The sequence below is a fragment of the Phytophthora cinnamomi genome, assembly GCF_018691715.1.
Source record: "Phytophthora cinnamomi strain GKB4 chromosome Unknown Contig42, whole genome shotgun sequence".
In the NCBI taxonomy this organism is placed as follows: Eukaryota; Oomycota; class Peronosporomycetes; order Peronosporales; family Peronosporaceae; genus Phytophthora; species Phytophthora cinnamomi.
Window position 1 is genome coordinate 252,618 of NW_027150975.1, and position 24,296 is coordinate 276,913.

Consider the following 24,296-nt stretch of genomic DNA (forward strand, 5'->3'; position numbering starts at 1 on the left):
TCGCGCAAATGTAACGTGCGGGCGTAGTAGCCCGTGCAGGGCGACGTGTGGCGGCCCGGTGAATATTTTGTGGAGAAATAACAGGGAGCAGCAAGGTCAATATTCAAGGCCGATGTCGCTTAGCGCTCCTTACTCATCGGCTCTAGCCTGGACCCTCCTAGGGAAAGGGCCACTTGACACTGGTGGAAAGCCCAGCCTCGACCCGGCGGTGAGTGCCCTACCCAGGCCGTGAACAGTTCCGAGGATGTTGATCTACACTAGTTACCCGAACGAGGCGGGTACTGGTATCGGTGAGCTTACCCGGGAGAGGCCCGGCGCTTACTACACGGCGGTCATGACAGGCGCCTTCTGAGCAGGAGTGTCAAGGCTTCCTGCGAGCTTGGCGTCAGCGGGCGATGCGCAGGCCCTGCAGCAATCCGCAGAGGATGATAGACGAGATTTCAGACAATTCGGATAAGGGGTGAGGACGAATAGCTCACAACGATGTGTATTGTTACATTAAGGTCATTGGAAATTACTACGGTTTCGGGCGGTACCCCACGCGACGAACGCACAGAGAGACGCGCAGCATCGATGGAGAGAGCGGAGGCAGCGAAGCGGCTGACAGCCTCGAGAACCTTGGACAAAAATGCCGGTGGCTCAGTCACGCTGAGCACCGAGGAGATCCGGGAGTCGACGGGCAACACGCCACTCGGAGCAGGAGTGAGCGCGAGCCTGGTAGAGCATGACGGACGCGATGTGCGCGGCGGCGGTGGTGACGGTCAAGCTGCTGTCCGCGGACGCGGGACAGTCGGAAGCGGAGCTTCACCGGATGCAATCAACGAGAACGGCCAGCGTGACGAAGGTAGGCGAGACCCGGTGCTGCTGGTGCAGCACGAGCTGGTGTGATGACAGCCAGAAACGATGGCGAGCACGGTGGAACGGGGCCAACACGAACCTCACCACCACGGCTGCCGCCGCCGACGATGACGAGAGAAGTAGCGATGCCTGCACGGGCGCCGAGCCTGCCGATTGTGGTCCGAGAGAAGTCAAGTCGCTGGGATAGACGAAGTTTAAGGACCTCGGCGATGCCATGCCCGTGGCGATGTGGTTGTGAACCTTCCGAGTAGAGGTGTGCCGACAGACCGTGACGATGGAAGTTGAGTAATAGTGGCATGATGCAACTCGGGAATTTTTCCCGTGGCCACATTCGACTGCCGAACTGGATGGATGCGATGGAGTATAATTGATCGCCCAGAATTGGAGTCCAGTGGCGTGCTGTATGACACGTGTAGAGTGATTGTTTGTGTGGAGATTTGATACTACCAGTGCTTGCGGTTAGTGCCCTTGAATGATCATATTCGGCGTGGAGTAACACATCCTGTCCGTGCGCCGACACCCTCACCGAAGGAAAAGCCTAAGGCGTGGAAGTGTTGTCGGAGAACGTATCCCGCCTACAGCCTGCATTGGCTCCGTTCAAGACACTGAACCAAGACCGAATGATCCCCCCAACAACATTATCCCGTGCATCAAGCACCCCACCGATGAAGATCCACGGTTAACCAGAATGGGTGGTGGCATCCCGGATGGTGGCACACTGAATGAAAAAGTGCCACACTGAATCGCGTTGATCCCCGGATGACCACCCTGGATGGAGTCAAGTGAGTACCCATCCAGGACAATCTACCCGCGATATTACTACAGAGTTTGTCCCCAACCTGAATGAGACCAAGACATACCCGTCGACACTGTATTAGCTGCACGTCGGATGCCGAAGACTAGTTCGACTGAAAAGGGTCGATGTACCCAGATACCGCTGTCATCAACTGCTGAGTGATGCCGTGAAGAAGTTGAAAAGTGACGTGGCGGCTGGACGAAAAGTTCGGTGATGCGAGCCCCCTGAGTAACGTGGGCGAGCTGCAAATCGGACGCATGAGCGCGGAGGACAAGGAGGTGTTCCTCCAGTTGTTGCGGCACTACCCCCGCACTACTGGATCCTAGGACAGGATGTCCACCAGCGACGACTCTGCCTGTGGAGCACGAGATCCACACCGGCAACGAGCCGGCGAGCAAGGTGCGACCGCGGCGGTACGCGCAGAGTGAGCATGAAATAATCGACAAGGAAATGAGGAGTATGCTGCACGACGGGGTCGTCGAGGAGGGTAGCCGCTCCTGGAGATTCCCGGTCGTGTTAGTGAAGAAGAAGGCCTGTATTTCTGTGTGGACTACAGGATGCTGAACGCTATTGCGATTCGTGACGTCTATCCCCTGTCACGGGTAGATGATGCTTTGCGCAACTTACACGGACCCAAGAGATACCCGAGTCTGGACATCCATGCTGGGTACTGGTCGATCCCAGTAGCGGCGAAGGATCGCAGCAAGACGACTTCGTGACTCGACAAGGGCTGTTTCGCTTCATAAGGATGACATTTGGATTAGCTAACGCGCCCAGTACCTTCCAAAGAATGCGGCATAACGTGACAAACTTGTTTGGTTTATCTAGACGACGTTATCGTCTTCTCTAGATGCAGTGTTGGTCAGCACGTCGTGGAGCTTGCGGTGGTACTGGAACGTCTGGACAACGCGAGCTGGGCGCTGAAGGTCGAGAAGTGTTCGCTCGCGACGGAGCGCTTGGAGTACTTTGGCCACCAGCTCGACGAGAATGAAGAACGCCCAATGGAGAGCTGGGTGTAGACCGAAAGTCAGTCGACGTGTTCTTGTAGCTTGGCGACAATGGTTTCAGCACCTCACTCGTTCCGCGTTGTGAGGTGCTGAAACCATTGTCGCCAAGCTACAAGAACACGTCGACTGACTTTCGGCCTACGGACGTCTCGGTTGCCTACCTGCCGACTCATACGCCGACCGATGTGAGCCAGAAATGCGTCTGCTGCGCGCTGTTGACAAGCGCCTGCCGCTCGTTCCGCGAAGTGTTCTATGACTGTGGCCTCACGCGAATGTTGACTGTAACAGTCATCAGTTTTGGACGAAACAAGGTTTATTGTTTTGGGCTGGGAGGACAGTGGTTTAACTACAGAAATATCAAGAGCTTTTTCTTTACTTCGCTAGGAGCTGTTGCCATCGATTATGTCCAATCACTTATTTCTGAGTTTATGAGAAATTGTGGCGTAGATTTGCAATTCATGAGGCAAACATGAATACCAGTAATTCCTAAGCTTACAATTCAAGCTACATTATAAATGTCCAAACGCCCAGGCCAGTTGGAACTGCGATCTATCTACTCGAAGAAAAACTAGCATTATTAAAGCTGCTCTTTGTATTTTTAAAAGTATTTGAAAAAAATTTGCTAACAGCATTTCTCCGCTGACTTTGATGAGAGTTTTGAATTACTTGGCGGCCAACATTTTAGACAGCACCACCTTCCTTGTCGACGTCATATCAACAGGATCAAAACATAATTGCGCACCTACAAATTTACACTGCATGACTAAATTTCAATTGATACTTTTTACGTAGACATAATGTATGGTTTACTCCTGGAAATATGACCATTGACCTCGCTCTTTGCAGCAGCAAGATCCGATAGATGCCTCAAAACTCAAAAGAAAAGGAAAATAATCTAAAATTGAGACCAAGACTAGCTTGGGTATTACTTCCTCCGTTCGGAAATAGATGACCATTTGTTTTCTTTTTGCGCAGCGCTCCGCCTAGTTCATTTTCCTGATTATAAAATTGTGGGAGTGCTGGGGATCTAGAGTTGACGCTAAGCGAGGCACAGTCCAGAGAGGAGCAGGCGTTCTTGTTCCGCCGCACTACATACACAAAAATGGATTTGAGATCTCGCTACATACTTGAGGGCACATGATTTGGCTTCGGGTGCTACGAGGATCCCACTTGCTGCGATGGATAGCAGGGAGGCGCTCGCATTGGCGAGAGATGTTGCATCGCATGGCAATGACGTTGGAAGACTGTCCGTTCGCATCAGTTTGTCCTTATGCAAATGTCCGAGCCGGTAATCATTTCCACCATTAGAGTTCATGATATGCTCCATGGGCGCTGGCAGCGGGCGTCGCTCTCAGCCTTCGCCTCACGCTCATCGTCAGTAACCGAGCCCTCCGTCGTCGTCGGATCCCGCATCGCTTCCAACACACGACGAGCACCAAGGCGAGCGTGGGACACGTAGCGCATGTACATGCGAGACACGGGGGGAATCGGTCCGGGCACGAAAGACGAGCGCTCCTCTTCCATCTAGGAGAACTCCAGCGGCAGCCTCGGGTTCAGCTCCATCGTCTCCGTCGAATCTGGCGTCCCAGGCCTCGGCGCAGCAGCGTCAGCGCGTGGCGTCGGCGTGGTGGTGGTGGGGGTGGGGTGGGGTGGGGGGGGGTGGAGAGTCGTCCGGGCGGTTGGCATGGGCAGCAGGGCGGCGGTCCATCTTGCACTCTCTCTTGACTTGACCACAGCTGCTACTCGATCTCCCATCGAGTGGATTCCACGCTTCCAATGCGCTCGACAACTTGGCGGACCACGTGGAAGTACATTGCAACCCGGACGATCTCCCCACGTGTAAGCACGCCTCCTACGCTGCGAAGCAGTAGGGTTTCCCAGACGGCCTGGCGGTCACTATCAGTAATCTCCCTCATCAGCCAACTTTCGAATTGAATCCAGAAGCCAGTGTGCGGGGGCCAGTGTGCGGTGGCCAGTGAGCGGGGGAAAGCGCGGGAGATTCAGAATTCAAACCCGATCGGTTTAGAAGGGGAATTATGTTGAGTAGGCTGAAATATGATTGGAAACGGTTATCTATTTCCGAACGGAGGTAGTAAAGTAGTTTTGATTCATCATTGCGCATGAGTTACATGCGTCATTGGTACGGAGACACTACGGCTTGTAATAGAACTTGTATCAGGATGTCTTGATTCCATCCAAGTTCTTCTCTCCGGGCTGATCTAGTAACACAATATCACACTCAAGTTAGCCATTTCTTTTTACAACACCAACATATAAATCCACCAACCAGTTGAAGATCCAGCGAATTGCTACCACGGACATCTTGCTCAAGCGAGGACGTTCGTCAAAAGCTGTAGACAACTACTACCACCAGCAGTCACACCGGCAGTGCAGTTGCCAACGAGCTTGTAACTTGGGTTGCCGCCAGCCGTAACACCAGCAGCACCCGACGTCCACCGCTTTGGCCAGATAACTCCGCGAACTTGTGCCGAGCATTCTTGGACGACGGCGTGACAGCAAATTCCATGTTCGTTGCGATGCGCTCTTTCAGGTGTCTTCAATAAAAAGCGAGGATGTTCGTCAAAAGCTGTAGACAACTACTACCACCAGCAGTCACACCAGCAGTGCAGTTGCCAACGAGCTTGTAACTTGGGTTGCCGCCAGCCGTAACACCAGCAGCACCCGACGTCCACCGCTTTGGCCAGATAACTCCGCGAACATGTGCCGAGCACTCTTGGGCGACGGCGTGACAGCAAATTCCATGTTCATTGCGATGCGCTCTTTCAGGTGTTTTCAAAAATGAGCGTCAAAAAACAATTTTTACGACAGCTAGGGATGAACTATTTTGCTCATGTGAATTTATGTATAGATGCGGGATAGGCGACGTCGAGCGTAATTACGCTGGCGTAAAAAGGTTATGACGTCATTGAATGACGTCATACTATCCATGACATCTATTGGTGCACTATTCAAAATTCAGTAAACTGTATACTTGTCCCCCCTTCTAATTTAAACTTTGTAACAGCCTACAAAGATGTAGTCTACGTAGAAATGGGTACTAGTAAGTACCCAAAAATGGCATAGACGATACGGATTCCCAATTTAACTAGAGAAGGGTTGTCAACCATACAATCATCAGTATTTTGTATGGTACAACGATAAAAGGCATGTGCCACGTCTGATTGGTGGTGGAGATACTCGTAGCTATTCGTATGTGTGAGGTCCTTCTTGCTTGTCAGTTTGCAAGCTACCTCTGTTCGTATTCTACGAAATAGCGGTTGTCCCGACTTATCCTCAAATTGAACACACCAGTCTGTTTGGCCGACATAATTCGTCAGAGAAGCGTGCAAGGCGTTTCTTATCCTGTCAAGTCGTAGATGTGAAACGTGTATCCGTCAACGAAAGAAGAACTGGTATATAATATAGCTGGTTTGTACCATAATCGCGTTTGAATGAACTATAATGGGGAGACTCGAAAGATATTGAACCATAGCGGTTGGTAGGCGCTGTAGCGCGAGTTCGACCTTTTCCTCGAGGAGTACTACGTGATGCTACTTCGTATATTCTCGTCGCGGGAACGCCGAACATGAATAATTACATGCCATACGCTCAGTACCTATTCCAATTCTGTCACATCTACCTGTCAGAAGAACCAGTGCGATCATTATCGATAGATACCAACTCAACGGCGTCGTGCGCGTGCACGATAGAGCCGTGCTGGTCCAAGACGGAGTTCGAAGTGGTTCCACGGCGCTACTCGCCCAGCGCAAGGTGACATTTGTCCAAACCCTCGTGACATTTAGCCTTTTGGGGCTTCGAGTAGGAGAAACGGGCGTCGCGTTGGCTTCGTGGTGTGGAGTGGCTTGGCAAAAGGGGGGGGGTATTGATAAATAATTGGCAACAACAGGATACAAATGGAAGTTGGGTTATTGAAAAAATGAATGTGTTTGGTTAATTTGGTAGAGTTAGGGTCTCGAGTGAAGTGGTGGAGCTGTTGAGACGCCTACGCGTTTTGGACTGGGCCTGACCAATTTCGGCATCATGAAGAGCCTGGAGCGCATTTGCTACGCTTGGTGTCGGGTTGTCAAATTGGTTTTTGTGATGCGCTACGGCAAAGCAAGCTACATGGTATCCTGCTTTGCAGTTGACACAGCCAAAGCTTGACTTAGAATTTTTTATTCCTTGCAGACTGCACAGACGACATACCAACTTGCCGCTTGAGTTTTCACGACTATTGGGAGTAAGCACGTGAACCGCATTGCCAACACCACTGACACGTGGAAGAGGTTCTGCACGAGGTCTTTTTGATAGTGCTTCTTTGCGTTTCGTAATACTACGCAGAGATGAAGTCAGCGATTCACATACCCGCCTTTTGAATTATCGTAGCGTCTTAGGTGGTTTCTCTTTCGTTTCAATATGTTTCATCAATGCCTGAGAGATCCAGCACCCAAGTTAATAAGCTCATTGATACCCTCATCTCTTTCCTGCGCGTGGGATTGGTAGAGCGCAGTTGATCCACACGATCGACGCCATTCATGGCGATATTGTAAGCGGCTATCACGGTAGGGGCCATGATAATCTTACGGTGCATCATTTCATTCCCAGTCCATCGCTGGATGGGGTATAATCCGTGGCAACAAGTTATCGCTTCTCTGGTATTCCCGCTGAGCACCCGGGCACTCGGAGTTTGTGCCAAGTCGTTCGTGTAAAAAATGACGATTTTTTATCGAGAAAAATAATGAATCCGGCTGGGTCCGAGAATTGAATTGCTGGCGAATACGCGGTACGAAGATGTTTCGGTAACTTTTTTTGAGCGCGTGAATGCGCTTCCTTCGCTTTTTTGGAGTCGTCAAAACTGTCGACGGCAGCAACAAGTTCCCACGACCCCCGCGGCATCTGGCCTACCCGTTCGATAGAATCTGTTACAGCACCCATATTTAGATGACCGACCCAATCTCTCCGTGCAGTCCCTAGCATGCGAACAGATCCATCGGTCATACTTAGTAGTGCTTTGGCTAGTTTGTGACGCGTGTAGAAGTTATCGCTAACCACAAGACGCCTGTCAGTGCGATGCGACTTCGCTTGATGGGCAATCATAGCCAACCATAACGCCGTTGCAGATTCAGGCTCAATTTGTACATCATTCCGTTCGAGCGTGGCTCGAGAGGGCTCTCTCAAGCTAGGAAATAGCTGAGTATATCTTTGTAACGCTGTAGTAGGCATTGTGTTACCTGTACCATTATCCCACAGTGAATGAACATACAACGATCGCCATCCCACAATCGCATAGAGACGGATTGCGAATTTGTCAGGCTTTAACGGCATAAAGGATTTTGCCATTGTCCGAGCCTTGGTGCGTACGCCGATTTCATCTAGGCTACTTACACCAATCGGAACAGCAATAGATGCAAATTTTCGCTGAAAGTGTTCCAGCAATAGGCGGCTGTGACGAAGAGGATCCCGCCGGGCCAAATTCTCCATAGCTGGACCACGTAAAACGTCCGGGATATGTTCAAAGGTGTTATCCGTAGTTGCCAAAGGCGTCAAAACTGAACGCGTGTCATTTTCAGGGTTCTGTATTGCGTTGGGCGTTGTTCTAAGATCATCAAATTGTCTGTGATGCGATCTAGCAGTACTATCACCACTTCCAGCTTCCGTAGTGAGGGAACGAGCAGCGGAGGCAGGAGCGGCAGCCACCACGGCCGCCTCAGTATCTGAGACATCCGCTCTATTCGCGATATCATCAGCGCTATCATACGGTGGATGAACCTTTAGAGATCCTCTAATAGCCTGGAAGCGACCCCTGCTCATTGTAGATTTAAAGTCCGGGTGCCCTTGAAAATTTTTGTTTGACCACAGCTCTTTGATATCCGTGATTGGAACGATACTCATAGCCATTTCAAGTCCAATATAAGCATCCATCTCAGCTACCGTAATCGCCATCTCTCCTTTTGTCACGAGGACGTCGTTTGTCCACTTACGCCATGCCGTTTTCAGTTTGTCCGTCACAAAAAGACCGAATAATCCAAGTTCAGAGTGCTTGTTGTACGCATTTTGAGTCTCATCCGCCTTCTGTAGGTGTAAACCACTTTCCTGTCTTAGGCTGGTGATATAATGTCGCGCAGCTTCGGTTGGAGACTGCTCTCCAAGATCGCCCTCCACATCATGAACTTCCCATTCCGAAGGCTCCCAATCACCTAGTACTCTCGAAAGCTCCATTTGCAGAATGAGCTGACATTGTCTTTCATCTGTGCCTCTATCAGACTTACGTGCACTGTGGTCCAGTCATTCTCATATGCAGTGCCAGCTCTAACAGATGTCAAGACAAGTGCCAAATGTCAGATGAACACTGCCATCAGGAGAGATGCCAAATGGTATCTGGAAAGGTTACAAATGTCACTTCGAAAGGTGGCGAATGTCACCTGGAAAAAATGACCAATGCCATACAATGTTTGCCGACTGATATATGGCAAGACGGCATTCGCCGAAGTTTGCACTACCAAGAGTTTGTTGTATGCACCCGCTGCAGTCTTTGTTCAGCGTTCTCAACTTGTTTAACAGATAGTACAGATACATCTAGAAGTTAGGCACTCATTAAAAAGCAGATTGCGCGAGCGAGACCACAAGAGGATCCTACGTTGCTTGCTGAGCACTAAGAAACTCTAACCCAACTTCCTATGCTTTCGTTGTGGCTTCTTTCCTAGTGGAAGTCGGTACGGCAACCGAGTGACCACTTATCTTCGAGAATGGAAGCGAACGCATGCTTTGAATAGTTTTTACGGCCTGTAATTACGCCTTCTGCTCGATCACACGTTTTGACTGTAAAATGTACGGTCGGCAGTTCACCCTCAGTTTCTTGCTATTCGTAAAAAAGCATCCATGGAGGAAGAGCACAAAGAAGGAATCGAGCCCCCAGAGAAAAGTGAGAGCCGGAAGAGTCAGCATGATTTAGCTGAATCACAGCCGCAGACTTATATTTCGTCTCCAGAACCGCAAACCCGCCCACCGTTGCCAAGTCGAGTTGATTTCACTCTGGAAAGTACAAGCCAGCCACGGCACTAATGTTTCCCAGACACAGCCGTACGTCGAACTGCAAGAACGTTTACCGTGCTTTGAACCAGTGTTCGCAACCGAGCTACATCAATCCGAACGCATCCCATCACCAGGTGTTAGCGCGTTTCCCATTATGTCATGGCACGAAGGTCTGGATTGCAGCGATTCGAGCTCCTGCGTCGAGAGTTTACAGCACCGGTTAGTTCATACGTACTATCCATGGCTGGCAGACTTTCATCCTTGGCTTATCGGCTACAAACCTGCTGGCGATGGAGAAGCTTTGTTCGATTGCTCGAAATTGGGAAATTTCCCGGTCCCATACGGCAAGTGTCGACACGCTTATTTCGTCGAACTCTTTTTTCAAAAACGCTATTACGAGTCTCAAAAAAAACGTTCCTACGACCCAAGCAAGCGCTCAAGTCCGGAGGCACTTGCGGAATCGTGGAGTAGTTTCGTGAAGTCAATGCGCCAGTCCCCACAGCAATGGTTAGATAAGTTTCGCAAACTTGAGCACGATTTTATCTGCTACAACATAGAGGGAGCAAAGATGGAGATACACAGAAGATCTATTGACGAAGGCGTCCGCTGTTGCTTGCGGCGAGGGTATAATTGCCCCATGTGCTATGTTGACTCCGCCAGGGCGTCTCGCCCAACCCGTCTTGGCAAGAATGGCCGCGTCTCATCGGAGTTGTTTGCTATGATTAAATCATTTGAGCGACTTTGGCGTGATCATGTGAATCAAGCGCGTGATAAGGCGATGATTGAACGTTTGGCGAACGAAACGGATGAAAGTTACCTTGCTCAAATGGACCAAGCATGGATTGAGCAGAAAATCCGGGATACTGACTCGGAAATGTTTAAAGTGTACAGGATGAATCTCCAACTACGACACCAAGTGGAGGAAATGGAAAGTCGTGAACACGAGACTCATGACATCGTTGCTGAAATGAAAGAAGACTTAGCCGAGATGCAAGAAACGCTCGACGCAGCTGGAATAAGCCGCCGTCGAAAACTAGAATAGTTGGGACTTTTGCAGCAACTAAAGGTCGAAGGTGTAAGCATATCCACCTACATACCGTATCATCGTTCACGTCTACAAAATCCTCATGTTATATCTTTACATTCTGGGGGATATACTCTACTTGTGATCTTGCTCTTCAGCCTACCAGCAAACGTCGGCGTTCCAGGTGTTATTCCAACCAACCATCGCGGCTACTACAGACTTCCATCAAAGCACTCCGTACTCCACCATGCCGATGCAAACTGATTTCCTGCTGGATTACCAGCCTCACGAACTTAAATGAGAATAACGCCATGCAATGGTGTAGTGGTTCAGCCGCACGCGCTCTTATCTAGCACAGCATTCGTTTTAAAAAACACGAATACATGATTCTGAGTACGGGCATCTAATGCAACTACTTTGCAGCCGCAATTTCTGCCCAGTTATTCGCAAATGAAAAACTTCAATTTCATCCCATACCCTCACATTCATTCTCACTGACTATACCCCTTCCAGCTCCACCATCGTCGTGAGCAACAGTAGCAATGTGCAACCATAGCGAAGTCGTATTAAGTAATTTGGTGTTTGTTGTCGATCTCTATACTGCACTTGACACTGTGAAATCCCTAAACCAAGCTGCAATCCGACATTTCTACGAGCGTGTTCTCGAACCCCCGCTGCTAGAGCGACAACTCGGCGGTGTTTTTGTATTAGCATTGAGGTGCTGCATCAGAGTTTGAAACGTATCCCACGAGAAAATTTCATTTTGTATAGCTCTAGCCTGCTCTACAACCTGCACAATGGAAGCCTCCCACACCAAAGCATCGCCTCTAGTTTTAATAGCACGACAGGTTCACAGCATCGCGAGAGAAAAAAATGGTCTCCCAGCCAAGGTGCAGCAACTTTGTTTAATGTCTATTGGCTACGTTTTATCATGTTGCTGCTAAGAAACAGCAATATGTAGCGGCAACTCTTTTACTGTTTATAGCCTACACAGCATTGACCAAGTTTTGGTGGGACCTTAATTTGTGCTACACATGTACACTAATGACTATTTTTGGTACCTCGAGCTCCGTACCCTCGAGCTCCATAGATTTTCCCGGAATTGGCACCCTGATACAATCTGCACCACCACCTGCTCAACGTGACGCTGGTGCGCTCCGAGTCCCACGCGACATCGCAGTTCGCGTGCTGCATCGTCGTGCCCAACCTGGTGCCGCCCGTGACCACCACGGAGCGGGCGCTGGCGTACCACGAGCGTGTCCTGGTGCATGTGCCCGAGGAGTGCCGCGACCCCAGCGGCGCCAAGGGCTTCGAGCCGCTCGTGATGATCTACATGACGGATGGTGACGATCTATATGACGGACGGTACCACCGCCGACGAGATCCACCGCGCTGCCGCCACGACCAAGATCTTTACCGTCAAGCTCTACCCTGGTACACAATACACAACACGCACTTGCAATGTGCTAGCAGCGGCAAGGAACACGCACAGACAGACGTACTGACTGACTTCTTGAATTTCTGGTACTGCAGCTGGAGCGACGACCAACACGTGACCAAGATCGACAACTTGTACGTGGCACTCGAGACCATGAGCGAGGCCGGCTGGTGCACGCGCGGCCACCTTCGTGGTGCAGTTGATCAAGCCGCTGGTGGCCAAGTTCCCGCAGTTCAAGGTGGCCATGGAGCACATCACGACCGAGGAGGTGGCTGAGCTCGTCCCCAACGCGCCGGCCAAAGTCGCTACCGCCATCACGCCACAGCACCTGCTGTACAACCGTATCGCAAACTTCCACGGCGGTCTGCGTCCGCACAAGTAATGCTAACGGTGCTCAGGCGCGAGTCTCACCGCCAGGCTCTCCCACAGGCCGTCGCCAGCGGCAGCAAGAACTGCTTCCTAGGATCAGACGGCACCCCCCACGTCGCGCCCAAGAATGAGTCGGGCTGCGGCTGCACGGGCATCGACTAGGCCCACGTTGCGCTCGAGCTGTAAGCGAAGACCTTCGAGTCGATAGGCAAGCTTGACCTGCTCCGCGCGTTCGCGTGTGAGAACGGGGCGGACTTTTACGGCCTCAACCGGAATACTGTGGGTGAGACTGTCTCGAGGCTGGAGGAGTGGAAGGTGCTGGACGCTACCTGTTCGACAACGGCGTCGTCCTCCCCATGAAGGCCGGTGAAACCATCCGCTGGAAGCTGCTGTGGTAACGGCCCACCACTAGCTGTGGTGATGCCTGTCTTGTGTGGGCAGCTGTAACGGGGTTACACGTACAAGTGGCTGCAAGCCACTTGTGACTTTAACAGATAGGTTATCTGTTAAACGTTTTGGATACTTCCTCACATTGGTGTAAGACACACCGATGGATACATTGAAGTGGACCACCACAGTGAGTGGTCCACACATACCCAAAAGATCCTATTGGTAGAAAGCAGCATCTTTCTACCAATCAGAGACATGCATATTAGCGGGGCTCTGACAGCCAGCCGCTGCCAACCCTTTCATAGATGATAAACAGTTTTAGCAGCTTTTAGAGGAAGATCAATTTACAAACAATACAGTTCTCATTTTACCTAATCTAAGTCACTTGGAATCCTTTTGTTACTTAACTTATATTTGTGTATTCAAATATAATTAACCTAAGTAATTACTAAGTACTTACGCTTCCTCATACACGTTGCGCAACGTGTAAGCTAAAGTAGTGAGTCAGGTTAGACCCACTACACCTGGTAGCACTTTGTAGTCCATCCAACGACCGACTGCTTGACGTTCGTACGCGGTGTACGAACGCGGAGCCGAGAACCACATGAGCACGGAGGTGCCCATGGAGAGCTCCAACACGCCTGCAACGCATGTTGCACGCGCTGACTGCCCCACCTGTCTGACCCAGAGTGGGAGGCCCTCCAACGACTGTCAACAGTCATTGGAGAAGCGGCGATAGCTACAATGCTGCGTACGCTATCGCCGACGGAGCAACATGGTGTTGCTCTGGGATTCATCATGAAGGAGCAGCGTGACGCTGCTTCTTCAGTGACGGCGTCGTCAGGGACGACACCGCGTGCTCAACCATTAAAGTTGAGCGTAAGCAATTACGTGGGAAGAGAGGGCGAGCCTCTCCTCCGATGGCTTGTCGAACTCGACACAGCCATAGCGGCTCGACGCATCGTCGACCCGCTGTCGAAGGTCGCGTTCGCCATGTCCTGCCTTGGCGGACGCGCAAGGAGTTGGGCGTATGGACGCCGACTCTCCGATCCTACGTGCTTCAGCACGTACGAAGTGTTCAAAGAGGAGCTCAAACAAGCGTTTGAGCCCCCGCAAAACGAGTTCCGGTCGAGGGCGGAGTTCCTCAACCTTCAGCAGGGTAAGCATGACGTCCATGCTTACGCGCAGCGCGCACGATATTTGGTATCAAATATCGTGACTAACCCGATTGACGAGGCGACCAAGGTCGTCACGTTCATGAAAGGACTTAGAGATGGGCCTGTGAAGACCTATCTCTTCCGAGAGTACCCGAGTACTCTCGAAGCTGCGATCACTCTTGCCATGCAAGAAGAGTTTAGCCTGCGGCAGGCTAAACTGCATGTGAACGTGCCAAGGCCGCAACCACGCCCGGTAGCGAGGACGGGAGGTCCGGAACCAATGGACCTCTCGAATGCAACAACTGCTGGTTACCAGCAGCAGGGAGGTAACGTGCGATGCTTCCGTTGCGGAAGGATCGGTCACTTTGCACGGGAGTGTACAGCTCCCATGCCCCCTGGAGGTGGCCGTCGTGGCGATGCTAGGCATCGCCGCGGACCAACAAAAAACGCGAACATCCAGTAGGCGCGAGGCGCCCTACTGGTAATGCAGTCGCGCGTGCCGACATCGGGCACGCGACACTGAGGACTGCAGCCCCCAGTGAGACCAGCTCTCACTGTAAGAAACAAGATGACAGGCCGAACCTAGTCATCTTGAAGGTTTACTCGAAGAGAGCGAGTGACTCTCTTCGAGCTTTGGTAGACTCAGGCACGTCGAACAACTTTGTTCGACTACGAAGCCTGTCGAGACTTGACTTCGAGGAGGTAGATACACCTCGAAGTCTTCTGGAGGTACGACTGGCAACAGGTGCCATCGTGAAGACCGAGAAGCGCGTCGTGAACGTGCGCTTCTCGTACAAACAACGAGTGTTTGTCGAACACTTTATCGTCCTGGACCTGGACGATAAGTTCGACGTGGTAATGGGCATGCCGTGGCTTGCACGGCATGATCCGGTGATAGACTGGAAGAAGCGCACGCTCGTGCGCTTCGGACGCGATAGCGGAACAGAGAGCGATGGCCCTGTTACCGCAGCGCGCGCACCAGCAGGTGCGCGCGGCTCATCAGTCGAGACAGCGCTTCATGCTGCTGTCCCGGAGTGCCAGGAAGTGCGCGAGGGCGCGCACAAGTGAGACCCACGTCGGCAATGCTGCCGACGTCGGAAGAAAAAAGATGTGTTGGTTCCGGGAACCAACACCCACGTTCAAGCGTGTAAGGGACAGTCCCTGACCCGAAGCGGTCAGATCGACAACGACGCGTCGGCTCCGGGAGCCGACGCACCCTCGGTCATGAGGGGCTCCGCCAATGATTGGCGTCGAGGTGACGAAGGCGTGTCAACTCCGGGAGTTGACGCTGCAAACAGTGCGGACGGTTGCAAACGTACCGCACTGACGCAATTTGCATGCTGTCGTGCAGCCGGGCTGCACGACGAAGCGCCATGCGATCAAGCCGGGCTTGATATCGCGCGCCCGCAGACAGGGTCTGCCGGCGAAGGGACACATTACCGTGCAGCCGGGCTGCACGAAGGAAAATGCGGTCAAGCCGGGCTTGATACCGCGCGCCCGCGGACAGGGTCCGCCGGCGAACGACTGTCCACGGCCGAGCCTGGACAAGAAGAACAACTGTGCGGAGCCGGGCTCCGCACAACAAGAAGACGGCGCAAGCGGAAAACGCTGCGCAAGTCTCGGTCCGGGACCGAGACGCAACAAGAGCAGTCTGCTGGGCAGACTGCGGCGGTGACGCCGGATGTCGAGACGCTAAGCGTCTTGACGCGCACCGATACTGGATTCCAGTATCGTGACATGGAACTCGCTAGTCCTCCGACGACGGCGTCGGAGTTGACTTCGCTTCCAGCCATGAGCTGGAAGCGCTTCACGCGACTTGCACGATGGACGCATCGAGCAAGTCTGCGTTCTTCGGACAGCGAAAGAACGGCGAGCGAGAGCGAAGAGCTGAGGCAGCTCTTCATGGGAAGTACCACTGAGAGTGAAGACACTCTCAGTGCGAAGACGAAGCGAGAGCGCTTCGAGGAACAAGGTTGGGACTCGCTGAAGTCGAGTCCCTATTACGAATTGTTGAGGGAGTACAAAGACGTACTCCCGGAAGACATTCTGCGGAGCTTCCGCAGGATAAGGGCATTCAGCACGAGATTGATCTCGTGCCGGGCACGAAGTACTGTGTCACGCGGCAGTGGCCACTGCCGCGAGAGCAAGTGAAAGCGATCGACGACTTCTTTGAAAGTCGTCGTAAAGCAGGACAAGTGCGGGAATCAAAGTCCCCGCACAGTGCTCCGACGTTCTGTGTCAAGAAGCCACAGGGCGGATGGCGCATCGTTCATGCTTACAACAAGCTGAACGATGCGACGGTACCGGCGCAGACGCCGATACCGCGAAAAGATGTTATCATCGATTCGATGGCCGGGAGCACCGTTTACAGTGCTCTCGACTTGCGAGATGGATTTTATCAAATCCTAATGCGTGAGAGCGATATCCCTCTCACGGCAGTGAGCACGCCAAGCGGCATGCTCTGGGAATGGCTAGTAATGCCACAGGGGCTTAAGAATGCCCCTGCGACTTTCAACAGGTGCGTGACGCACTTGTTGCGCTCGGTGCGCGACTTCGCACCGAGCTACTTCGATGATGTATTCATCCACAGCCGAGCTGTGGACGGGAAGACCGACGTAGAGATGCACAGGGTGCATCTCCGGAAGCTACTTGAGCTTATGCGAAAGCATAAGCTCTACGCGAACCTGAAGAAGTGTATCTTCGGGGCGAGCGAGATACCCGTCCTCGGGTGTCTCGTAGGGAAGAATGGTGTCCGCCCTGACCCAGAAAAGGTCAGAGTGATTAACGAATAGCCAACGCCATCAAGTGTCAAGGAACTGAGGCAGTTCCTTGGCTTGGCCACGTACTTGTGCAAGTACGTGGAGGACTATGCGGGCAAGATCCGCCCGCTGTCACAGCTTCTTAAGAAAGAAGCTGTGTGGAATTGGACACCCGATTGCCAAAAGGCATTCGATACAGTCAAGCGGGGCTTGACTGAGGCGCCGATCTTGGCAGTGGCTGACCAAGATCGCCCATTTCACGTAGTGTGTGACGCATCCGATTTCGCGATCGGATGCGCGTTAATGCAGCACGATCACGAGGGCCGTGATCGTGTCGTCTACTACCAATCGCGTCAGCTGAAGCCAGCTGAGCGCAACTATCCGGTGCATGACAAGGAACTCCTTGCCATGAAGTATGCACTCGCAAAGTTCCGAGTGTACTTGCTTGGGAGTAGACCATTTGTGGTCTACACCGACCATTCTTCACTGCGCACCGCAGTGAAGTCGCCACACATTTCACAAAGAATGGCGAGATGGCTCTCATTCTTTGCGGAGTATAACTTCCGGGTCGAATACAAACCCGGAAGATTGAACGTGGTGGCCGACGCGTTATCACGTCGGCCGGACTATGCAGAAGCTGTTGACGTCAATGCCATTGACGCCATGCGATCGAGCAAACCCACATCATCTCTGTTGGATGATGTGAAGGCCGCGTACGCGCAGGACGCGGACGCGAAGCTCTTGCTGGCCTATGGCACAGCGCCTTCTGACAAGACTCGTCAGAAGTTGCCCAAGCACCTTCGAGCGCGTGCACACCGCTTTCGAGTGCACGACGGATTACTGCTTTACAACGCAGTCGACGACAACGCAGATCCCGTTGTCGTGCCGAATGATCATGACCTGCGACTCAGGATCATGTACGAATATCATGATGCCCCGACTGCGGGACATCTCGGACGTGAGAAGACTTACGTCCTTCTCACGCGCGACTTCTACTGGCACCACCAGTATAAGTGGGTGCGCAAGTACATCCGTGCTTGCGAGGTATGCCAACGCGTAAAGCCTGCGCCATTCGCGCAGGCTCCACTGCAATCACTACCGACTCCGTCGGAGTGTTGGAAGTCCATGTCTTTGGACTTCATCTTTGGTCTTCCCCCGGACAGCGGAGGGAACACCGGTGTTGTGGTCTTTGTAGACCGTTTCAGCAAGATGGTACATCTTGCTGCGGTGCCAGCAGAGGTGACCGCGAAGCAGACGGCCCGTCTGCTCGTCGACATGGTGTTCAAACACCATGGCATGCCGTCCGACATTGTGTCGGACAGAGACCCGCGCTTCACAGCGCATCTGTGGCAAGAAGTGTTTACACTTCTTGGGAGCCAGCTTTCCATGTCGACTGCGGATCATCCGCAGACGGACGGTCAAACCGAGCGCGTGAATCGCGTGCTCGTCGATATGTTGAAGAGCTACGCTCACTCGTTCCAATACTGGAGCGAGTGCTTATCGATGGCAGAGTTTGCCATCAATAACTCAGTGCATGCCTCGACCGGGCATACACCGTTCTACGTGAATGCCATGCGGCACCCACGTCTACCGAGTTTACTCGGAGTGATGGCTCCCACTTTAAGTGGGGGAGGATCTACGACTGCAATACAGCAGCCGCAGAAAACCGCTGACACTTGCGCAGTGTCAGCTGCAACAATGGACAAACCACATGAGTCTGCGCAGGGCGCAGACTCCCCCAGCAACAAGGACAACTACCACGGGTCTGCGCAGGGCGCAGACACCGCAAGGCTCACGCAGAGGCCGGGCCTCTAGCGGAGAGCGAGCTGAATGACTTCAGCTCGGATGCAATCAGTTTCATCACCAAAAGACAAGCCGTGATTCGGTTTGTCCAAGACACTATAGCAGCTTCTGTTGATCAACAGAAGCTGAACGCAGACAATGCGGGCAGAGGCAACACAAATGAATTTAAAGTTGGTTCATTAGTTTTGTTAGCTACACAAAACCTGCCTAGACATGCAGTTTCGGATTTCGGAGCAAGCAAGCTTGCTCCGCGCTTCATCGGGCCGTTCACTGTGTTGACACGGCACGGCAACGCATACACGCTAGACATACCGTCTAGCATGCGCCTCCATCCGACCTTTTACGTCGGACGGCTGAAGCCATACCGGCAGCACGAGCCATCTAGCTCGGCTGACCCGAAGCCTCGGCAGGAGCCGAGGCAGAAGCGGAGGACTTGGCCTCGGCGACGAGCAACCTCTCCTCCAGCGCGCGGACGCGCTGGAGCAACCCCTTCATCTGGGTCCCCAGCTCGACCTGGATATTCGAGGCGGTCTGCGAGACCGCCGCGACTTGGGCCTTCTGGTTCGCCAGCTCCTGCTTCAGGGCGGCGAACTCAGCGCCCTGCAGACGCTCCACGACGGCCACCCGGTCGTGGAGAGGCGCATAATGATCAGCCCGTGGCTGATCATACCCGGGGCGTGTTCCCACCCCCGCCACCGCCGATCCGTGACGCCCGCGGCTCAACCCGCTGGATTGTTGAGCGGATTGTTGACCATAGTATCCCGAAAACGAACCCTCAAGGGGCTCGTTTTCGTATTCGTTGGAGAGGATTTCCTCCCCATCGAGATACATGGGAGCCGCGGAACGTCTTGCTGGAGGACGTTCCGGAAATGGTGAGGGCGTACGAGGAGCAGTACGCGCTGGCGCAGCGGAAGTAACACGAGCGCTGCGATCATCGCTAGCGCCCGAACCCTCACGTGCTAAGAACTTAGCACGGAGCTCTTGAGACTCTCGGGCACACGGAACGACGTGTACCCGTTCAGGTCGCGGTCGCTCAAGCGGACCGCGCCTGAAAGCACTTCGTGCACTGAAAGCCCTCGGGCACAGCGCACGGCACATTTGCCTCCTCAGCAGCAACATGAAGTTGCTCCAGCTTTCCACGCTTCGAGTACGTCTCGAAGCGATCACGCGCTTCTTAATCCGATCACGGTAAGCACTCGGCCTCTTGTTGAAGTTCTCAACAAAGGCGTTCCAGCTTTGACAAAGTGCCTGCCATTCGGGCACTTTGCTGCGAGAAGATGTCTTCTTGCTTTGAAACCATCGGAGCTCATGAAAGAGTCCGATGTAGTAATCGCGCCTTTGATGCGTTTCCGCATCAAAGTGCAGCTCGGCAGCCACAGCGTCATCTTTGATGGCGCTGCATACGTACAGCGGCACCTCATTCGGAGGTACCGAGTTCCCAAACCGGTCCGCGATCTCGGACGCGGACGGCATCCATGGATCGCGCGCTGCAGGCGCAGCGCGCGGAGAGCCTTGAGCTTTAACATCACGCGCTGCAGCAGCAGCGCGCGGAGTACTGAGAGGCCCAGCTGAAGCGAGTGGGGTATCACTCTCAGTACGCGAACGCTTCGAACTCGAAGCGTCCGATTCGTCCCCTTCGCGCGGGCGAATGTTCTTGGCATGAGGGTCGAGCGATTCGCTCGACACTGAGTCCTTGCGCTTTGAGGGCGAGTTCTCCCCGCCCTCCATATCTTCATCGTCGTCGTCGAAGTCGACGACGGCGCCGTACTTCGCCTTCTGGCGTTCGAAGTAGTCGTCGATGGAGGGATGACTCCCCACCGACTTTGCGGACTTCTTCTGAGGCCCGCTCATCGTTGAATGAGCGCGGATTTCTTCTCCAAACGCGGAAAATTGACGAATGGTCAATTCCAAAAGATTGACGTGCGGGGACCCCGCGCGTCTAACCTTAAGGGGGGGATGGTGTAACGGGGTTACACGTACAAGTGGCTGCAAGCCACTTGTGACTTTAACAGATAGGTTATCTGTTAAACGTTTTGGATACTTCCTCACATTGGTGTAAGACACACCGATGGATACATTGAAGTGGACCACCACAGTGAGTGGTCCACACATACCCAAAAGATCCTATTGGTAGAAAGCAGCATCTTTCTACCAATCAGAGACATGCATATTAGCGGGGCTCTGACAGCCAGCCGCTGCCAACCCTTTCATAGATGATAAACAGTTTTAGCAGCTTTTAGAGGAAGATCAATTTACAAACAATACAGTTCTCATTTTACCTAATCTAAGTCACTTGGAATCCTTTTGTTACTTAACTTATATTTGTGTATTCAAATATAATTAACCTAAGTAATTACTAAGTACTTACGCTTCCTCATACACGTTGCGCAACGTGTAAGCTAAAGTAGTGAGTCAAGTTAGACCCACTACAGCAGCTCAGGTGAAGTACCCGTAGCAGCTCCGGCTTGCGCACAAGACCTTCGCCAAGGTCGTGAGCACGTCCAAGGTCAAGGTGCCCGCGGTGCCTCTCCGGTTCATGAGCAGCGACGACGTCGAGTTCGGCTCCAAGGCAGCAGCAGCTCCAGTTCATTTGGTGCCAGGAGAACTACGACGTAGACATTCCCATCGTGGACGTCCGATCCAAGTACGGGTTTGCAACACTGGTCGTCTCATGGTCAATCTGCGTACGGATAGATTTTGCCTCACCTTGACGATGGCTCCGACCGCTCTTGAGTGGAGCCCCTGTCGGACCTGCCGGCACTGGTAAGACGGCAGCGTACTGGTGTACTCAGGCTAAAAATCGTAGGAAATTGGAACCAATAGGCTTCAACAAGACTGTGGTCAATCCTTTTCATTTCGAGAATTAGGCTTCAACAAGACTGTGGTCAATCCTTTTCATTTCGAGAAATGGGTCCGAAGAAGCAACGTTACCAGCGTTCCCACGGCCCTGATGGCCGCTTCGTTCCTTCAAGCGAACCAACCTCCCAAAGCAAAAGCAGCGGCGCGATCGAGCCTGCTACGTTGACCAGAGAGCAACGGCTAGAGGTTCAGCGCGAGTCCTCGAGGCTTAAGCGAGAGAAGGCGCGCGCATACAAAGAGCGACACAGAAAGGAAATGTGCGAGCGCTATCACCGTCTTCGAGGCAAGACTATTGGCGACGTCAATACCACATTTGACAGTAGTTCAGCTAAGTCGACAACAACAGAAGAGGCATCAACTGCGGCAACGGTCACAGGTGGTGTTGGTGAACCTACAGAAGTGGATGCAGAAGAGGACAAATCCAACATTTCATCAGTCGACGAAACTGAAGAGAAGCAAGAAATTGCAGCTAACACGGACGAGCAAGAGTTGCCTGATCCTGTGATTGCACGAGTGTTGTCGTCGTACACTACCATTACCAAGAATATGCACGTGGACAAGTTTCCGTTTTCGTTTGCCAAGTCAGACTGGAACTTTTGTGATGCAGACTCTCCCCGGTTGGGATTGTTCATGACAAATGACGGTCGGGGTATCGGTGTGAGAGCCTTGGAAAATATTCCCCGAAACCACTTTGTCATCGAATACGTCGGCGAGCTAATTAGTGAGTACCAGAAATGTTGTGTTTCTGACGGGCGATACTTGATCGAGCTGGTGGAGAACAAGACCGACCAAACGGCTTCAGTTTACATCTTCCCGGACAATTTTGGAAATATTGCGAAGTTTATCAACCACAGCTGTGATCCTAATTGCACAGCAATTCTAGTGAACGATGGCACGGCGCGTCGAATTGCAATTGTGACGCGTAAGAAGATAAGTGCTGGTCAAGAGCTGACGTTCAAGTATTCGGACAGCAAAGAGTACTTCGAGAATTACTTCAGGTGTGCGTGTAATTCCACGCACTGCATCAGTAAAAACATGTGACGGCAGCCATTTTTTTTAATATTACAAACAATTTTAGTATTCCACGCACTGCATCAGTAAAAACATGTAACGGCAGCCATTATTTTTAATATTACAATCAATTTTAGTACCTGTGGTTGGTGGGATATAAGCGTCTTTATCTAGTGTGTATCAACGTGTACCATTCAAACTGCGGATACAGTGACACACACATTCCCTAATGAGAGACTCACAAATATGCAAGGGCTATATTTGTAGGTACAACACTTCGTGGATCTGGTGGCACTTTACTTCAGGTATTTTTGCTATATTTGCTGAGCGTAACTGTCCGAAAACTTTTGTTTTGCCATAGTAGCTGGCATCCATAACTTTATGGAGTCCAAAAGAACCACCGGAAATTAAGAAACTCGCACACTAATCGATACTATATATTGTATGTTCCGTGGATTTTACTTAGCTGTGGGCGAGTAACCACTTAAAAATTGAAGGACAAATTGACAACTGACAAGGCGTTACCAATTCAAAACAGTGAATGACGGATGGCTCAACTGACATCCTTTTTTTGCGATCGGCATCATATTTTATGAAAACGTCATTTGCATGAAAAAATAAATAAAACACTTAGTTAAATAATAGTATACATAACAACTAATGTTTCGTGTTTATGGTGACTTGGCCTATAAAATCAGCTTGAGCGTGGTCAGTAAAAAGCATACCAATGTCACAACGTCAAAATCTTCTTATCCCGGCAGTTACGTTTCTAGGTGTCTACACGGTCTCGAAGCAATAGTCGCAAACCACACGCCTGTAGACAGCATTACCTATCGCCAACAACAAAAACACGTAGATTGACTTTCGGCCTACAGAGGTCTCGGTTGCCTACCTGCCGACTCATACGCCGACCGACGTGATCCAGAAATGCGTCTGCTGCGCGCTGTTGACAAGCGCCTGCCACTCGTTCCGCGACGTGAGGTGCTGAAACCATTGTCACCAAGCTACAAGAACACGTCGACTGACTTTCGGCCTACGGACGTCTCGGTTGCCTACCTGCCGACTACGTCGACCGACGTGATCCAGAAATGCGTCTGCTGCGCGCTGTTGACAAGCGCCTGCCACTCGTTCCGCGACGTGAGGTGCTGAAACCATTGTCATGGCTACAAGAACACGTCGACTGACTTTCGGCCTACGGACGTCTCGGTTGCCTACCTGCCGACTCATACGTCGACCGACGTGATCCAGAAATGCGTCTGCTGCGCGCTGTTGACAAGCGCCTGCCACTCGTTCCGCGAAGTGAGGTGCTGAAACCATTGTCGCCAAGCTACAAGAACACGTCGACTGACTTTCGGCCTACGGACGTCTCGGTTGCCTACCTGCCGACTCATACGTCGACCGACGTGATCCAGAAATGCGTCTGCTGCGCGCTGTTGACAAGCGCCTGCCACTCGTTCCGCGACGTGAGGTGCTGAAACCATTGTCGCCAAGCTACAAGAACACGTCGACTGACTTTCGGCCTACGGACGTCTCGGTTGCCTACCTGCCGACTCATACGTCGACCGACGTGATCCAGAAATGCGTCTGCTGCGCGCTGTTGACAAGCGCCTGCCACTCGTTCCGCGACGTGAGGTGCTGAAACCATTGTCGCCAAGCTACAAGAACACGTCGACTGACTTTCGGCCTACGGACGTCTCGGTTGCCTACCTGCCGACTCATACGTCGACCGACGTGATCCAGAAATGCGTCTGCTGCGCGCTGTTGACAAGCGCCTGCCGCTCGTTCCGCGACGT

General features: G+C 52.2%; 2 protein-coding genes across 2 annotated transcripts; both read left to right on the forward strand.

The window, feature by feature from the left end:
• Positions 1 to 573: 573 nt before the first annotated feature.
• Positions 574 to 888, forward strand: IUM83_14200 (uncharacterized protein; the record flags this gene model as incomplete). Its single annotated transcript, XM_067938926.1, has 1 exon — positions 574 to 888. The coding sequence occupies one exon, from the start codon at positions 574 to 576 to the stop codon at positions 886 to 888; it is 315 nt and encodes a 104-aa protein (XP_067791067.1).
• A 10,961-nt stretch (positions 889 to 11,849) lies between these two features.
• On the forward strand, positions 11,850 to 12,537 carry IUM83_14201 (dihydroorotase, homodimeric type; the record flags this gene model as incomplete). Its single annotated transcript, XM_067938927.1, has 3 exons — positions 11,850 to 12,151; positions 12,251 to 12,293; positions 12,355 to 12,537. The coding sequence occupies 3 exons, from the start codon at positions 11,850 to 11,852 to the stop codon at positions 12,535 to 12,537; spliced, it is 528 nt and encodes a 175-aa protein (XP_067791066.1).
• Positions 12,538 to 24,296: the final 11,759 nt, after the last annotated feature.